We start from the raw sequence: 15309 nt of genomic DNA, 5'->3' as shown, positions 1-15309 counted from the left end.
ACTAATAACCAAACGATAAACTAAGTCTCATAATTAGTGGCCACTCGTAATGTCAATAGTCGGGTGCGACTACACATTCGAAGTGACAGTGAAGGGTTAAGTTCGTACACAAGGCTACTACATACAGATCTTATTACACAAATATGCACAAGTAATCACAAACGACTGCTCTTTAAAATATAACAGAATTTATTAAATCGAAATAATAAGTGATCAGATCAAATAATATCACAACCAACAACGCTGTCATACAATTTTATGTGCCTACTATCTAAACAAATGAATAAAATGGGTGATGATGTATGTAATACAAGTATGTGTGTGTGTGTGTGTGTGTGTGTGTGTGTGTGGGTCTGTGTGTGGAAAGGAAGGTGAGTCCTAACAGCTATCGCTAAAGACTACAAAGATGGCGGCGTCGAGTGACGCAGACAAACAGGGAGGGGCCTTAAAGCGTTATAGCTAAAACCTTCCACCAGATGGCGGAGTCGAGTGACTTAGACCAAATGGCGAATGGAGAGGAGGGGGGGGGGGGGTCAGCTATATGTGGTTGCGTGTGTCGGCGCACACGTGTGTTGGAACAATAGGTGAGAGTTTCACCCACAATCCGGAGCTCTATGTGTGTGCAAGTTACGGAAAACAAGAGGAATAAAAGGGGCAGAGAGAGGAATCAGAGTTTCTGTGTGCGATGTCGCGTCGTAGTGAAAATGAGGATCGCCGAGCGTATCTCACACAAGTTGCCGTTGTCGCTTCGCGAACTGACGACACTTATGCCCGATAGTCGCGTTTCCACACTTCACTCACAGAATCGACTCGAGGAAAGAGAGCAAGAACAAAGATGAAATCAAATAATCCCAAAAGCAACAGTCAAACAGGAAACGCACAGTACGACGGACCTCGGAGCTCCGTCGACGATTGCGTAATCTCTCAGCAAAACGAAAACAATGACTTTAACACGACAAAAACACGGGAATAATAACATATAAATGAATGGCCTGAATTAAACTTAAGTTCATTTAAGCTAAAACTACGCCCAGACACCGTGACTCTTACTATGAGATGCTTCGTGGCAAGGTTGTAGAGTGTTTGTCGATGAATGGTTTTCCCTCCTCCAGGAGGAAAAGAAAAGCGTGAGGCTGCTGTGGTTTCAGCGTCGCTGGTGAGCGGTTGCTGGTTCGGCCCGGCTCGCTGCAGAGAGGAGGGCCTGTGGTTTCCAACGTCGGCTGAGACACGTGTCGGTTCGTATCTCTCGGTAATGGTCGGTGAAGGAAGATTGTTTGGTCTTCCTAGTACCGTGGCGTGTACACGAAGGGGGGGGAGCGGCGCGTTGAAGAAAGGATGCTTTCCGCGGGCCAAGGCCTTAACTCAGAATAGACGTGGTTCTTTTTCGTCCAGCGAAAGAGCACGTGCGTGCTGAGATGAGTGGGGGTTGAGGTCGATCGGGTCCTCTGGTGATTCTTCTTGAGACCGGACGGGAGTCCAGAGCGAAGAGGGCGATTTTGGCTGCGTTGCCGCTTATAAGCGGGTCTCTGCGCACAGCGGGAGACGGCTTGTCGGCCAATGAAAGGTCCACCTCCGCGGTGGACCGAAGGTGGAGGTGTGGTCATCTCCAGGGGGCAAGGATCAGACCCCAGGTCATTTGTGAGGAGGGGAGGCCCAGGTGAGGGACTCAACCAGCCAGGAGGTGGCGCCAGAACCCCAACAATAATAAACATAAAGCTTTTGATCATCCGTCAGCAGAACGTCACCTCGTGGAACATGTGGAACATGTGGAACACGTGGAACATCAGGATGCGAGTGATGGCGTGAGAGCAGACCTCTCCTCTTCTTCTTTAACACGACCAGAGCCGACACTCATTCATTAAACATGGACGGCTAAAAATACAGGGCCTCCTCCTTTTCACCGGAGCTGCTCCCTTTAATCTGGGCCAGTGTTTCATCATCGGCACATGAGACAGACGAGATGAGAGACAAGGAGGACAAAGAGGAGGAGGAGGAGGAGGGTGTTTCATCTTCATCAGGACCAAAAGGATGGATTCATGCTGTGGGAGAGGAGTGGTCACTGTCTGATCTCTGACCTTTCTGTTGGGGTGTCCTCCAAGGAACCAAAGTACAGAGGAGGAGGAGGAGGAAGGAGGAGGAGGAAGGTGGAGGAAGGAGGAGGAGGAGGAGGAAGGAAGAGGAAGGTGTAGGAAGGAGGAGGAGGAGGACGAGGAAGGAGGAGGAGGAATGTGGAGGAAGGAGGAGGAGGAGGAAGGAGGAGGGTGTTTCATCTTCATCAGGACCAAAAGGATGGATTCATGCTGTGGGAGAGGAGTGGTCACTGTCTGATCTCTGACCTTTCTGTTGGGGTGTCCTCCAAGGAACCAAAGTACAGAGGAGGAGGAGGAGGAAGGAGGAGGAGGAAGGTGGAGGAAGGTGGAGGAAGGAGGAGGACGAGGAAGGAGGAGGAGGAAGGTGTAGGAAGGAGGAGGAGGAGGACGAGGAAGGAGGAGGAGGAATGTGGAGGAAGGAGGAGGAGGAGGAAGGAGGAGGAGGAATGTGGAGGAAGGAGGAGGAGGAGGAAGGAGGAGGAAGAAAGAGGAGGATGGTGGAGGAAGGAGGAGGAGGAAGGAAGAGGAGGAAGGTGGAGGAAGTATAGGAAGGAGGAGGAGGAGGACGAGGAAGGAGGAGGAGGAAGGTGGAGGAAGGAGGAGGAGGAGGAAGGAGGAGGAGGAAGAAAGAGGAGGAAGGTGGAGGAAGGAGGAGGAGGACGAGGAAGGAGGAGGAGGAAGGTGGAGGAAGGAGGAGGAGGAAGGAGGAGGAGGAAGAAAGAGGAGGAAGGAGGAGGAGGAGGACGAGGAAGGAGGAGGAGGAAGGTGGAGGAAGGAGGAGGAGGAAGAAAGAGGAGGAAGGAGGAGGAGGAAGGTGGAGGAAGGAGGAGGAGGAAGGAGAATGAAGGTGGAGGAGGAAGGAAGGAGGAAGGAGGAGGAAGAGGAAGGAGGAAGGAGGAAGGAGGAGGAAGAGGAAGGAGGAAGGAGGAAGGAGGAGGAAGAGGAAGGAGGAGGGGGAGGATTATATTGACGATTAAGATTAAAAAATGTCAAGTTTATCTATTTTTAAGATGATTTTATTTGATCTAGTGACGTGTTTCATTGCAAAGACAAATTTTTTTACAAAAAGAACAGAAAATCAACGTTCACCAAAGCCGGAGTTTATGCTAATGAGGCAATGTTTAGCGTGAGAGATATCCGTGAATTTATGAATATGAAAGAGATATTTAGATTTGAGTATAAACGTCTTCGTTAATACTCGGCGCTACGATGCTAAGCGTGAGTATAAACGTCTTCGTTAATACTCGGCGCTACGATGCTAAGCGTGAGTATAAACGTCTTCGTTAATACTCGGCGCTACGATGCTAAGCGTGAGTATAAACGTCTTCGTTAATACTCAAAGCTACGATGCTAAGCGTGAGTATAAACGTCTTCGTTAATACTCGGCGCTACGATGCTAAGCGTGAGTATAAACGTCTGCGTTAATACTCGGCGCTACGATGCTAAGCGTGAGTATAAACGTCTGCGTTAATACTCGGAGCTACGATGCTAAGCGTGAGTATAAACGTCTTCGTTAATACTCGGCGCTACGATGCTAAGCGTGAGTATAAACGTCTGCGTTAATACTCGGAGCTACGATGCTAAGCGTGAGTATAAACGTCTTCGTTAATACTCGGCGCTACGATGCTAAGCGTGAGTATAAACGTCTTCGTTAATACTCAAAGGTACGATGCTAAGCGTGAGTATAAACGTCTTCGTTAATACTCAAAGCTACGATGCTAAGCGTGAGTATAAACGTCTGCGTTAATACTCGGCACTACGATGCTAAGCGTGAGTATAAACGTCTTCGTTAATCCTCGGCGCTACGATGCTAAGCGTGAGTATAAACGTCTTCGTTAATACTCGGCGCTACGATGCTAAGCGTGAGTATAAACGTCTGCGTTAATACTCGGCGCTACGATGCTAAGCGTGAGTATAAACTAAGCTTCCGGAGTCTCTCGGCCTGAGGAGAGAAGCTGTTCTGAAGTCTGCTGGTGAAGCAGATGATCTTCTGTGTCTCTGAGGACAGCTGGGAGGGTTTAGTCTTTCATGTCCTTAGAGCTCTGGGCAGGCACCTCTTATCACCAATATCACTGCTGCTGGGAACCATGGTGTTTAAATCACCCTGCTGTCCTGAGCCGGTCACATCACATTCTAGTTTCTAATGATTTCTGCATGTTTTACATCCCTCCTCCTCCTCCTCCTCCTCCTGCTCCTCCTCCTCCTCCTGCTCCTGTAGGTGAGCTGCATGATTGGGCGGCAGGTTGGAGGAGGTCTTTTGGGAGTCACGTGGTTCACGTTTGCAGCTCCGTGCGACGCCATTTTGGAGGAAAGTTTGTAATTTGTAAAACCTGAAGAGGAGGTGGAGGAAGAGGAAGGAGGAATAAAGGAGGAAGTAGAATGAAAAGAGAGGAGGGATTTACACTTGAGAGAAGTTTGACACGAATGCAGATGGAACGTAACACACACACACACAGATAAAGTGTGCGTGGCAGTGCGGGATAAACGTGTCCGGGTTTGAGTGTGTGAGTCTCCACCAGGCGGTGGCGGGACTTTGAACTTTCTGTTTTTTAATTCCTGGAATAATCCCCCCCCCCCCCCCCTCTACCTACCAACCAGCAGCAGCGGGCAGCTCGTGCACGCGCCCCGTGCTCTGTTAAAAGCAGTGTTTTTTACGTGGGGTCCGCGCGCGGCGGGTCACTGTTGGTGGAAACGAGATTGTTCCACTTGTTTGTGTCGCTCAGCGGTCAGTCTGCGCGGTAAACGCCGGGACAGGGAGGCTCTCTGGCGGGGGAAGGACAGCACGAAGGTGTCGGTAACGCACCGGAGCTTTTATTTTTTATTTCTTTCTGGATCCAGTTTCCGTGACATTACTTTTTACCCGGGACTGTGGTGGTACTGCCCCCCCCACCCCCCCCCCACCCGTATCGGTGGGCTGATCGCTCCGGACGGGCCGGTTGTCTCCTCTGACAGTTAACGTTAGTTTGTTAACTTGGTGTCGTCGTGCAGGATTACCTACATCTTCTCCCGCACACTTGGAGCGGTGACAGCGGGGCTTTAACCGGCGGAATAACTGATTAAATGAAACTAATGAAGAACTAACGTCAGCTCCGACCGAGCCGAGCCGAGCCAACCCCCCCCACCATGCCAGTCAGGAAGAAAGGTAAGTTATTATTAACTAGCACAAGCTAGCATGGCGGCTAACTCTACTAAATCTGCCTCAGAACTGTAGAAAAACACGCAAAAAGAAACTAAACTCTCGTAACTCGAGATAAAGCCCGCAGCACCCCGTCGGCTGGTTTCGGCCTAAACTGAGCCGAGCCGTGCCGGTTTGAGTAAAGTGAGTTAAAGTAGCTGGCTAGCCGCCGGTTAGCCGCTGTTATGCTAACCAAGTTGGACATGGAGCCCAACTATAAATAAACTATATTAATAAGTGGCACCACAGAGTTCTTCACATAGGTTACCTGTAAATACATATAATATATACTGTTATGGTGTTAATAAAGTTGTTTAAGTTACTTTCATCCTGATACAATATTGTCAATAGTGAGTTAATTGAGACGTCATGATATATTAATTATATAAGTCCCACAGTATCAGACAGTGCTGTGTCTGTGACACACTATGCAGCTGTTATATTATGTTATTATATTTAATCTAGTGTGTGTTTAATCTGTAAAATGTCAATAATAAAGAGAGAGCCCAAAGTGATGTTTTAATATCAATTATTTAAATGAGTAATTCAATAATCTATTCAGTTACCTCTTAGATATCTGTGCAGGTTGTTGTTCATCTTAAAGTGTAAGATATTAAATCATACATGACTATACAAACAGTAAGTCCACGATCAAGCTCCTCTCTGCTTGTTGATGTAGAACGTTAAACATTGAATAAATTACAGACGATTATAACGAGATAAATCTGTTTCCTTTTATTTCAAGAAAGTGGTGGTGCTAACGTTTAGTTAATCCTCTTCGTCTAACGGAGACACTGCTCATTACAAGTTCCTAAAGCGACAAAACAAGACAAATATGTTTAAATAAAGCATCTTAAACGATCAACTCAACATCAAAACAACCATGAATAGAATCATCTGATGAGTTGAGTTGTGCTTTAGTTGTGCTTTTAAAATGTGCTTTAGTCTGGATCTGTTTCTTGAGCTGCAGAATCAGAGGTTTTGATGCCTGTAGAGCTGATTAACTGACCTTTTATTATACCGTCATTAAACACAGCTTCCTCTGCTGCTCCTCCACTTCCTGTTCCCCAGATGCTCAGCGAGCCCTCCGGCTGCTGGAGGAGTACCGGACCAAGCTGCACCACGCCGAGGACCGGCAGCTCCGCCACTCCGTCCAGAGGGTCATCGACATCTTCCAGAGCAACCTCTTCCAGGCTCTCATAGGTACGACCGGCCGCTTCCTGAAAACATGTACTGTACATCCCGGGACTCTGACTTGTCATGCAGCTCTGGAGCTACGGAAAGTCCTGGAAGAAAGGCCCGAGGTAGTCCAGAAACACATGCACTCGGTTAATATTCTCATCTGGACGTCGTCTCGACTCCAGCTCTGCGAACTGTTGGCTCGTTGCTTTGTGTTCAGCGCACAGAGCTGCTGGTGACCAGGAGAGCGTTAGCATTAGCTGCTAACGCTATAGCTACTGCTGTCACATTGTTTTCATACGCGACCCGATAACGTGAAGGTAAAGGCAGCGCTGTCCACCGTCAGAACGCAGTTATTGTGACTGTATGTGGTAAAGCTTCACCGGGCTGTGATTACCATGCAGCTCGTTTCTCTTCAGTGAAGCCATTGGTGTCTCTGTGAGAACGTCATCACACATGAAGACAGCTGAGCTCATTCCATCCACAAGAGTTCCATCACATTCCATCATTCCACATTCCATCACATTCCATCATTCCACATTCCATCACAATACTTAAGTCACGATACGATATTATCACAATACTTAAGATACGATATCACGGTACGGTATTATCACGATATGATATTATCACGATACGCTATTATCACGATACTTAAGTCACGCTACGATATTATCACGATACTTAAGTCACGATACGATATTATCACGATACGATATTATCACGATACGCTATTATCACGATACCTAAGTCACGATACGATATTATCACGATGCGCTATTATCACGATACGATATTATCACGGTACGATATTATCACGATACTTAAGTCACGATACGATACGCTATTATCACGATACTTAAGTCACGATACGATATTATCACGATGCGCTATTATCACGATACGATATTATCACGGTACGATATTATCACGATACTTAAGTCACGACACGATATTATCACGATACGCTATTATCACGATACTTAAGTCACGATACGATATTATCACGATGCGCTATTATCACGATACGATATTATCACGGTACGATATTATCACGATACTTAAGTCACGATACGATACGCTATTATCACGATACTTAAGTCACGATACGATATTATCACGATGCGCTATTATCACGATACGATATTATCACGGTACGATATTATCACGATATTTAAGTCACGACACGATATTATCACGATACGCTATTATCACGATACTTAAGTCACGATACGATATTATCACGATGCGCTATTATCACGATACGATATTATCACGGTACGATATTATCACGATACTTAAGTCACTATACGATATTATCACGATGCGATATTATCACGATACGATATTATCACAATACTTAAGTCACGATACTATCACAATACTTAAGTCACAATACGATATTATCACAATACTTAAGTCTGGAGATTAGAAGATTGGGTCTCATCAGTGATGACGTCAGAAACAGACAAACATCAGCTTTGGTTATCGACTACCAGGTTAATTTAACATGGATAACAGATTACAGCCGTCACTGACCACCTTGTCTTTACTAGCAGCTGTTCAGTTAAATTCTGCTACTGCCGACATGCGGAGGAAGCAGCTGTTATTGGAGAGATTAGCGAGCGCCGTGTGTCTTCCCTTTTCTTATTAATGCTGATTTAGTTCTGCACAACTATCGTGAAGTCCTCACAGAAACTGTAAAGGAACAAAAGCATAAATGCTCTCCAGAGACTTCAGCCTCCAGCAGAGCTACGAGTGAGTTGACGTGTGTTGATCACATTTATTGATTCATAATCTAGTAAACTTTGATTGTAAGTGTTTGTGCGGACGGAGTTCATTTCTAAAACGGTGCTCAGTCGTCCGTGTGCGCGGAGATGTTTTTTTGTTGTGTTTGTGTGGCTGTGGTCCAGGTCCAGGTCTCACAGGTGTACTGGTTACTTCCTGCTGGGTGCTGATTGGTTACAGGTTCTCTCTTTAAGAAGTTTCTTTGCGAAGAAGATATGAGGTTCTTTACAACTGCTGGGGTCGGCTTCCTGTCAGGTCTGTTGTGGTAAACGGATCGAGCTGACATGAACTCATTGAGTTGAGTAGAGAAGAAGTAGTTCCTGCAGTTCTGTGACTCTCCGTGTCGCGCAGGGAAACCTTGTGATGTTTAAATCGTAGAGAAAGTCAATGACGGACGACGGCTTGACTTTGCACAACGTTTTGTAGGGGTGTAACAATACGCGTATTCGTATTGAACCGTTCGGTACGAGGCTCACGGTTCGGTACGCATGACGAACCGAATACGTTTGAATACAATTTTTTTTTATTTTTTTATTTTTTTTTAAACCTTTATTTAACCAGGTAGTCCCATTGAGATAAAAAAATCTCTTTTTCAAGATGTAAGTAACAATACTACATAACATTAAGGAGCAGTTTGTGTTTTTTATGCTGATGTGTTGCTAAGAAGACACCCCAGAAGATGAGTCACTCAGGTATAGTTCATCATTGTTCAAAGTCAAAGAATAACTTCATGATGTTAGTTGGAATGAATAAATATATTTTAAAATCAAGTACATTTCTCTGCATTCATAGTTTTCTACTGTACCGAACCCAACCGTGAGTTTTGTGAACCGTTACACCCCTAACGTTTTGTGTTCTTCACACGCTTCTTGGAGAATGAGTCCTGTTTGTAGTTTTGAGCGTCTTTCTCAAAGGCTTTGATGAAACTGTGACCGGTCAGAGCGAGTCACCACCGTGGCCCCGTTATTGGTGTTTAGTGTTGTTTGTAATGCGTTTGTGTGGCGCAAATATGTTTTTTAATCCATTTGATTATGAAGTGGTGATCCTCCAAATTTGGTGCAAAGCCAAATTCATGTACAACCCCCCCCCCCCCCAGTAAATAAACCAGTTATTTAACTCGTGTGAATGAAAACATGTCCGTTAATCTTGTGTCATTGTGAATCAGAAGTCGCCCTGCAGGTTTCCAACAGTCAAAGTCTGCGTGTGTCGTGTTGCTGCAAGCAATGGAAACCAAGTGGAGGAAACAGCACTGCACTCATTATGTGATGATCACTGATCATTCAGGAAACAAATGCAGAAGGAACTCGTCACACATGAAGTATCTACGGGGCGGAATGTACCGGAACAGTGTCTTATGTGAGCCTTTGAGTTGTCACGTTATACCTTCACCCCACAGGGGGGGGGGGGGGGGCATCTTGCATCAATATGGCTAAGTGGAGAGCAGGGCGAAGCCCCTCCCCTTTCTGTTAACCACGGGACCTTATTTCACACACAATATTAACAAAATTATCTTTCATGAATAATTCAATTAAAATACTTCAAACGGGATAAAACATTGCTCCAGGAAGGGGCGGGACTTGTTCTTTCTATGACAATATTTACTTTATTGTTTATGTTTGTTGCTCTCTGTCACGGACAGTAAAGAGACGACAAATATCTCAACCCTGAAAACACGATTATCATAATTTAGTGAGAATCCTGTTCGGTGTTGATGCTCTTCACACATTAAGGAACAAATGTCACATTAAGTTTACCATTTACATGAAGTGAACTACGACCGTATCGTCACAATATGGTTCTAGATGATGGTGAGTCATAACTCGGTGCGTCGTGGGCTTTGCCTCCTAATGCTGGATCATATTCCTGTGATAACGTCTGTGATCTGATTCCTGCCACGCAGTTTACAATCTGCCAAAACCCCCAAAATATGGATGTCTGCAGCCGGCCCAGTCCGGTGTAATCCCTCTGTGGACACGACGATTACCCCGAGTCCATAATCCCCCCCCCCCCCCCCCCCCCCCCCCAGAGAGTTTGTGTTCTCCGGCTGCGACTGGCCTCATTCCTCAGAGGAACAGATGTACAGGGTTGAAGGCTGGAGAGTAGTTTATAGAACTCCTCACGAGTTCCCCAACAAACAGTCCTCAAATGTCTCGTTCTGTCCGACCAGCGGTCCAGAACCTCCAGAGGTTAATTCTGCTGTAATCAAAACTCCATCAGAACCTGGAACCAAAGACTACGTAGAGGTTTTACTCAAACGCTTTAGTGATCCTCGGACTGGACCACCGCCACCAGCAGGTTAGAGGGGCGTGTTGGAGACCTAGAACTAGGAACTTTATTTAGTCCTGATCCTCTATGAACCGGTCTCAGTGTAGTCCTGATCCTCTATGAACCAGTCTCAGTGTAGTCCTGATCCTATATGAACCGGTCTCAGTGTAGTCCTGATCCTATATGAACCGGTCTCAGTCTAGTCCTGATCCTCTATATGAACCAGTCTCAGTGTAGACCTGATCCTCTATGAACCGGTCTCAGTGTAGAGCTGGTCCTCTATGTGAACCGGTCTCAGTGTAGTCCTGATCCTCTATATGAACCAGTCTCAGTGTAGTCCTGATCCTCTATGAACCAGTCTCAGTGTAGTCCTGATCCTCTATGAACCAGTCTCAGTGTAGTCCTGATCCTCTATGAACCAGTCTCAGTGTAGTCCTGATCCTCTATGAACCAGTCCCAGATCCTCCAGCAGAAACCGCTCCACCGTGGACAGACCCGACTCCTCTCTGCTGGAGACCCAGGACGTACTGCTGGACCCGCTGGAGGGAAGGGAGGCACGGGAGAACCAGGACCAGGACTGAGAGGGTTCAGACCTGCTGCAGTAAGATGAGAGGTTCTGAAGGGAGTCTGGAGCTCAGAGACACTACAGCTTTAGTCCACAGGGACCAACAGAACACTGCCGTTGCTGGTAGTACTCTGAGTAAAGGATCTGAATACTCCTCTTTGTACACGTGTTTAAAGTACTTGTTGGCGCTGAGTCCTCCTCCTCCTCACAGCTGGGGAACAGGGAGGTTCTCCTGAGTGGTGGACTGACTGAGGGGAGGGGAACCGCTTGATGCTTTCACTGACCGGATCCGGTCTTCATCTTCTTCTGTGTGAAGAAGAGTTGAACCTCTTTAAATGTTCCCGGTGCTTCAGTTTGCATCGGTCGTCATGAAACCGTTCAACCGGCGTTTCATCCTCCTCGTCGACTCTGAGCGGTGAGTTCAAGGTCTGCGTGTTATCCTGGACGCTGGTTCTGATCGGTGTGGTCCTCTATCCCTGGCTCTGTCCTCTGACTCTAATGTGAGTCAGTGAGCTAACGATCATCAGGATGAAGAACTCTGCTCGTGTTCTACTACATGTACTCAGGTACTCGACCACAGTGTCGAGGTATTTTCAACCTCTCGTCTACTACATCTTCATTTATTGACAATATGAGTTCATAGTTCGGCTGCTTCTCAGATTGTTACACTCAATATTATTTAACTAATACGCAGCGATGTTTTATTTAGTAGTTTATATGAAATGACATTTTGAACGTAGGACTTTTACTTTCAGCTCTCGTGAATGATTTCATATTAAACGTATTGTTTTTGTCTCGTAGACACCTGTTTTGTTCTCATTCTTCTTCTGTAGTTTTCAGAGCTGCGTGAATCGTAGTCTTTAACGTCGACTTCTGACCAATTGTAAAAATCTCCATATGTTATAAAAACGGTACAAACAGACTGAGAACGTAGAACAGGTGAAGACTGAGTATTCCACTACGCAGACCGCCAAAATAAAATACTCATTCTGACCAATGAGCCAAATCAGCGTGAGATCAGGCACCAGCTGTAAGATGGTCTGTGTTCTCTGGCGGTAACGCGGCGTCGTCATGTGATCACTGCTCACTGTGTTCACTGTTCTTCTGTGACAGACACGAGGAGCTTTCCCATCATCAGGCCTGGAGGAAGGTTGGGAAGAGTCACATCGTCTCATGAACAGACACGACGCTGTCACTAATGCTGCGTTCACAACGGTCGCGTTGATTTTTTGACGCACTGCACAATCGCGTCCAACGCGCCGCCGGTCGTGTTCACACCAAACGCCGCAAAATCTCGTAGCGCCGGAGAGGGGGCGTGGTTTATCGACTGGAAGCCGTTCACCTGGCCGCCATTTCTTTCCGCTGTCAACCGTGAAAGGAATAAGGACAATTGCTGCTTTGTACGTGTTGTGGAAGTCCCTCAAACATCGGAATGCCAAACGCCGTCATGTCTGGTTCATAATATTGTTCAGAGGAGCTCCGTGGATTGTATCGAGCTGTATTCACTGTGTCTAGCAAGCCACCGGTCGCTGTTTACTACAGCTGTAGGAACACAAAATAAACTGATTTGGCTGTGATTCAACGGCAATAAACCGACAAAAAGGGACTCCGACATAACTACGTAATGATGCCGATTTGTAGGTTACTGGTCTTCTCAATGGAGCTCTGATGGATCGGTGCTAGGCTATGCTAACATCGTAGCAGCTCCACCAGCACTCAATAACGTCACGTAGACGTAAATACGGCGTCTATTCATTGTTTGTACCGTATGGTTTACACACACATGTATACACATAGTTTGGTCCGGTCTCTGTTGATATGAGGTATCGTAGAGCTCTGGGTGAACACAGACGGCTACAGGATTTATTTCCTGATTCAACAACGGCAGGAAATCAGTGATGACAGGGGGAGCAACTCAACGCTGATAGGCTATCGCACCACAGCGTCACGCGATTATGTCGCTGAAGTTGAAAAGTTTCAACTCTCGCGTTGGCGATTTTGCGGCGTCCAACGCGTCCACCGCACTGCAATAACGCGTCCAACTCGCCGCAAAATCGCGGCGCGCCAGTCTCATCGCGTCTGTGCAGAGACTTTGTATGTAATCTCGACGCGCATCAAAAAATCAACACGACCGGTGTGAACGCAGCATAAGGCACCAACCAACACATATTTAAATCTCCTCTATTTCCACCTGATTTATGTTAAACGCTGCTTTTTACGCCGTTTAAAAATGTAAAAAACATTTTCTGTTTTTCCCCTCATGGTCGTGAGCCCCTCCTTCTGATCTGCATAACCAGGAAGCCCAAAGCTTCTGTAACCAATCGGTGAACAGCAAAGCCAGATCAAAGAGACTCATCGATGGAACTGTTTGTTTTTCTTTTTTAAACCGTGTAAAAAGCAGCGCTTTGAAGTCCGTTTAAAGGTGGTTTTTATGTTTGTTTACCATAAATCAGGTGAAATAGAGGCGTTTAATGGCCCTCTTGGCTCTCCATACCCTGTTTCCTGTGATTCGTTACTCAGCAGAGTACTCGTGCTACAATCTAAATGATGTGATGGGAATAGGACAGGTAACAGAGAGAGAGAGTTCCTGCAGCACCTCCCCCTGGCACTGAGACATGCTGGGCTCTTATTGTGAATATACATATATATATATATATATATATATATATATATATATATATAAATTAATTTACTAAGTTAGCGGCTGTCTAGTTAGCTTGCTAATGTCTCCGTGTGTGTGTTCACATTCTTTCAAAAATATAATAATATAAAGTGTAATTTGTGCTGACTCCGATTGATGAAAGTACTTTCTAGGAAATGAAACTGATCCCCCCCCCCCCCCCACACACACACACGCACAGTGCTGATGAAGAGTTGCTCATCATGTGTTAGTGTTGCTCATGTGTAGTTGTTAAAGTAAAGTTGCTGCTTGATGACCTGTTTGTTGTTGTCTCTGGAGTAACCTGAAGAATGTGACAGCAGCTGACTCTGACCCCCCCCCCCCCCCCCCCCCTGTTGTGATTCGTAGAGTTCATGTGTCTGTTTCTTCATCTTACACTTAAATGCTCTTTGTCACAATTTGATCATGTTTCACTTTTACCACTATCAGTTGAACCTTTTTTTTTGGATGAAGCTAAAGATGAGAATCGAATGATTGTTTAAGCGTCTTGCCGGGTCATCAAGGTGCTGATGTAACTGGTCCACATGTGCCTGGATTGTGCGTCAGAGTGAGACCTCTGTGGTTTAAAATAGAATAACCGTCTTCTCGTCCTCTTCGTTGCCACAGATATCCAGGAGTTTTACGAAGTGACCTTATTGGACAGCCAGAGATGGGCGGAGTCTTCCAAGGCGGCGGACCCCATGGCGCCCGTCCACCTGTGGGACTTCTCCAGCCTCCAGAGCACAACGGTGACCTCGGACACTCTGCCCAGCCTGAGCACCAGCATCGAGGTAAGAAGCCCCGCCCCTCACCTGTCGGTCCAGACATGTGACCAGGAAGTCAAACTCCTCTGTCTCTGTCTGTCTCTCTCTCTCTGTCTCTGTGTGATTCTGTTCTGGTGAACGTCGTGTTGGTAAAAATAGAGTTAAAAATAGATCGCACCTCTGAAAGCATCACAGCGCGATGTCTGGAGGAGCGTTTGTTCTGATCGTGTCTGGAGGAGCGTTTGTTCTGGTCGTGTCTGGAGGAGCGTTTGTTCTGATCGTGTCTGGAGGAGCGTTTGTTCTGGTCGGTGTCTGGAGGAGCGTTTGTTCTGGTCGTGTCTGGAGGAGCGTTTGTTCTGGTCGTGTCTGGAGGAGCGTTTGTTCTGGTCGTGTCTGGAGGAGCGTTTGTTCTGGTCGTGTCTGGAGGAGCGTTTGTTCTGGTCGTGTCTGGAGGAGCGTTTGTTCTGGTCGTGTCTGGAGGAGCGTTTGTTCTGATCGTGTCTGGAGGAGCGTTTGTTCTGGTCGGTGTCTGGAGGAGCGTTTGTTCTGGTCGTGTCTGGAGGAGCGTTTGTTCTGGTCGTGTCTGGAGGAGCGTTTGTTCTGATCGTGTCTGGAGGAGCGTTTGTTCTGGTCGTGTCTGGCGGAGCGTTTGGTCTGGTCGTGTCTGGAGGAGCGTTTGTTCTGGTCGTGTCTGGAGGAGCGTTTGTTCTGGTCGTGTCTGGAGGAGCGTTTGTTCTGGTCGTGTCTGGAGGAGCGTTTGTTCTGGTCGTGTCTGGAGGAGCGTTTGTTCTGGTCGTGTCTGGAGGAGCGTTTGTTCTGGTCGT

The 15309-nt window shown here is 46.6% G+C and overlaps 1 protein-coding gene across 8 annotated transcripts in view; it reads left to right on the top strand.

Annotated features, from left to right (window-relative positions):
- The first annotated feature begins 4767 nt into the window (after window positions 1-4767).
- Window positions 4768-15309, top strand: part of dlg1b (discs large MAGUK scaffold protein 1b) — a 60204-nt gene continuing 49662 nt past the window's right edge. For 7 of the 8 annotated variants that reach the window (XM_079285163.1, XM_079285164.1, XM_079285161.1 and 4 more), the window contains exons 1-3: window positions 4768-5232; window positions 6337-6468; window positions 14349-14512. In XM_079285163.1, coding sequence (XP_079141289.1) covers window positions 5214-5232; window positions 6337-6468; window positions 14349-14512 — 315 coding nt within the window. In that variant the 5' untranslated portion in view covers window positions 4768-5213. The remainder of the gene's footprint in view (window positions 5233-6336; window positions 6469-14348; window positions 14513-15309) is intronic. The other variant, XM_079285168.1, reaches the window with a different exon arrangement.

Source organism: Melanostigma gelatinosum (assembly GCF_949748355.1).
Source record: "Melanostigma gelatinosum genome assembly, chromosome: 15".
Classification (NCBI taxonomy): Eukaryota; Metazoa; Chordata; class Actinopteri; order Perciformes; family Zoarcidae; genus Melanostigma; species Melanostigma gelatinosum.
The sequence above is the reverse complement of the archived record's forward strand: the minus strand, read 5'-3'. Positions and strand labels throughout refer to the sequence as shown.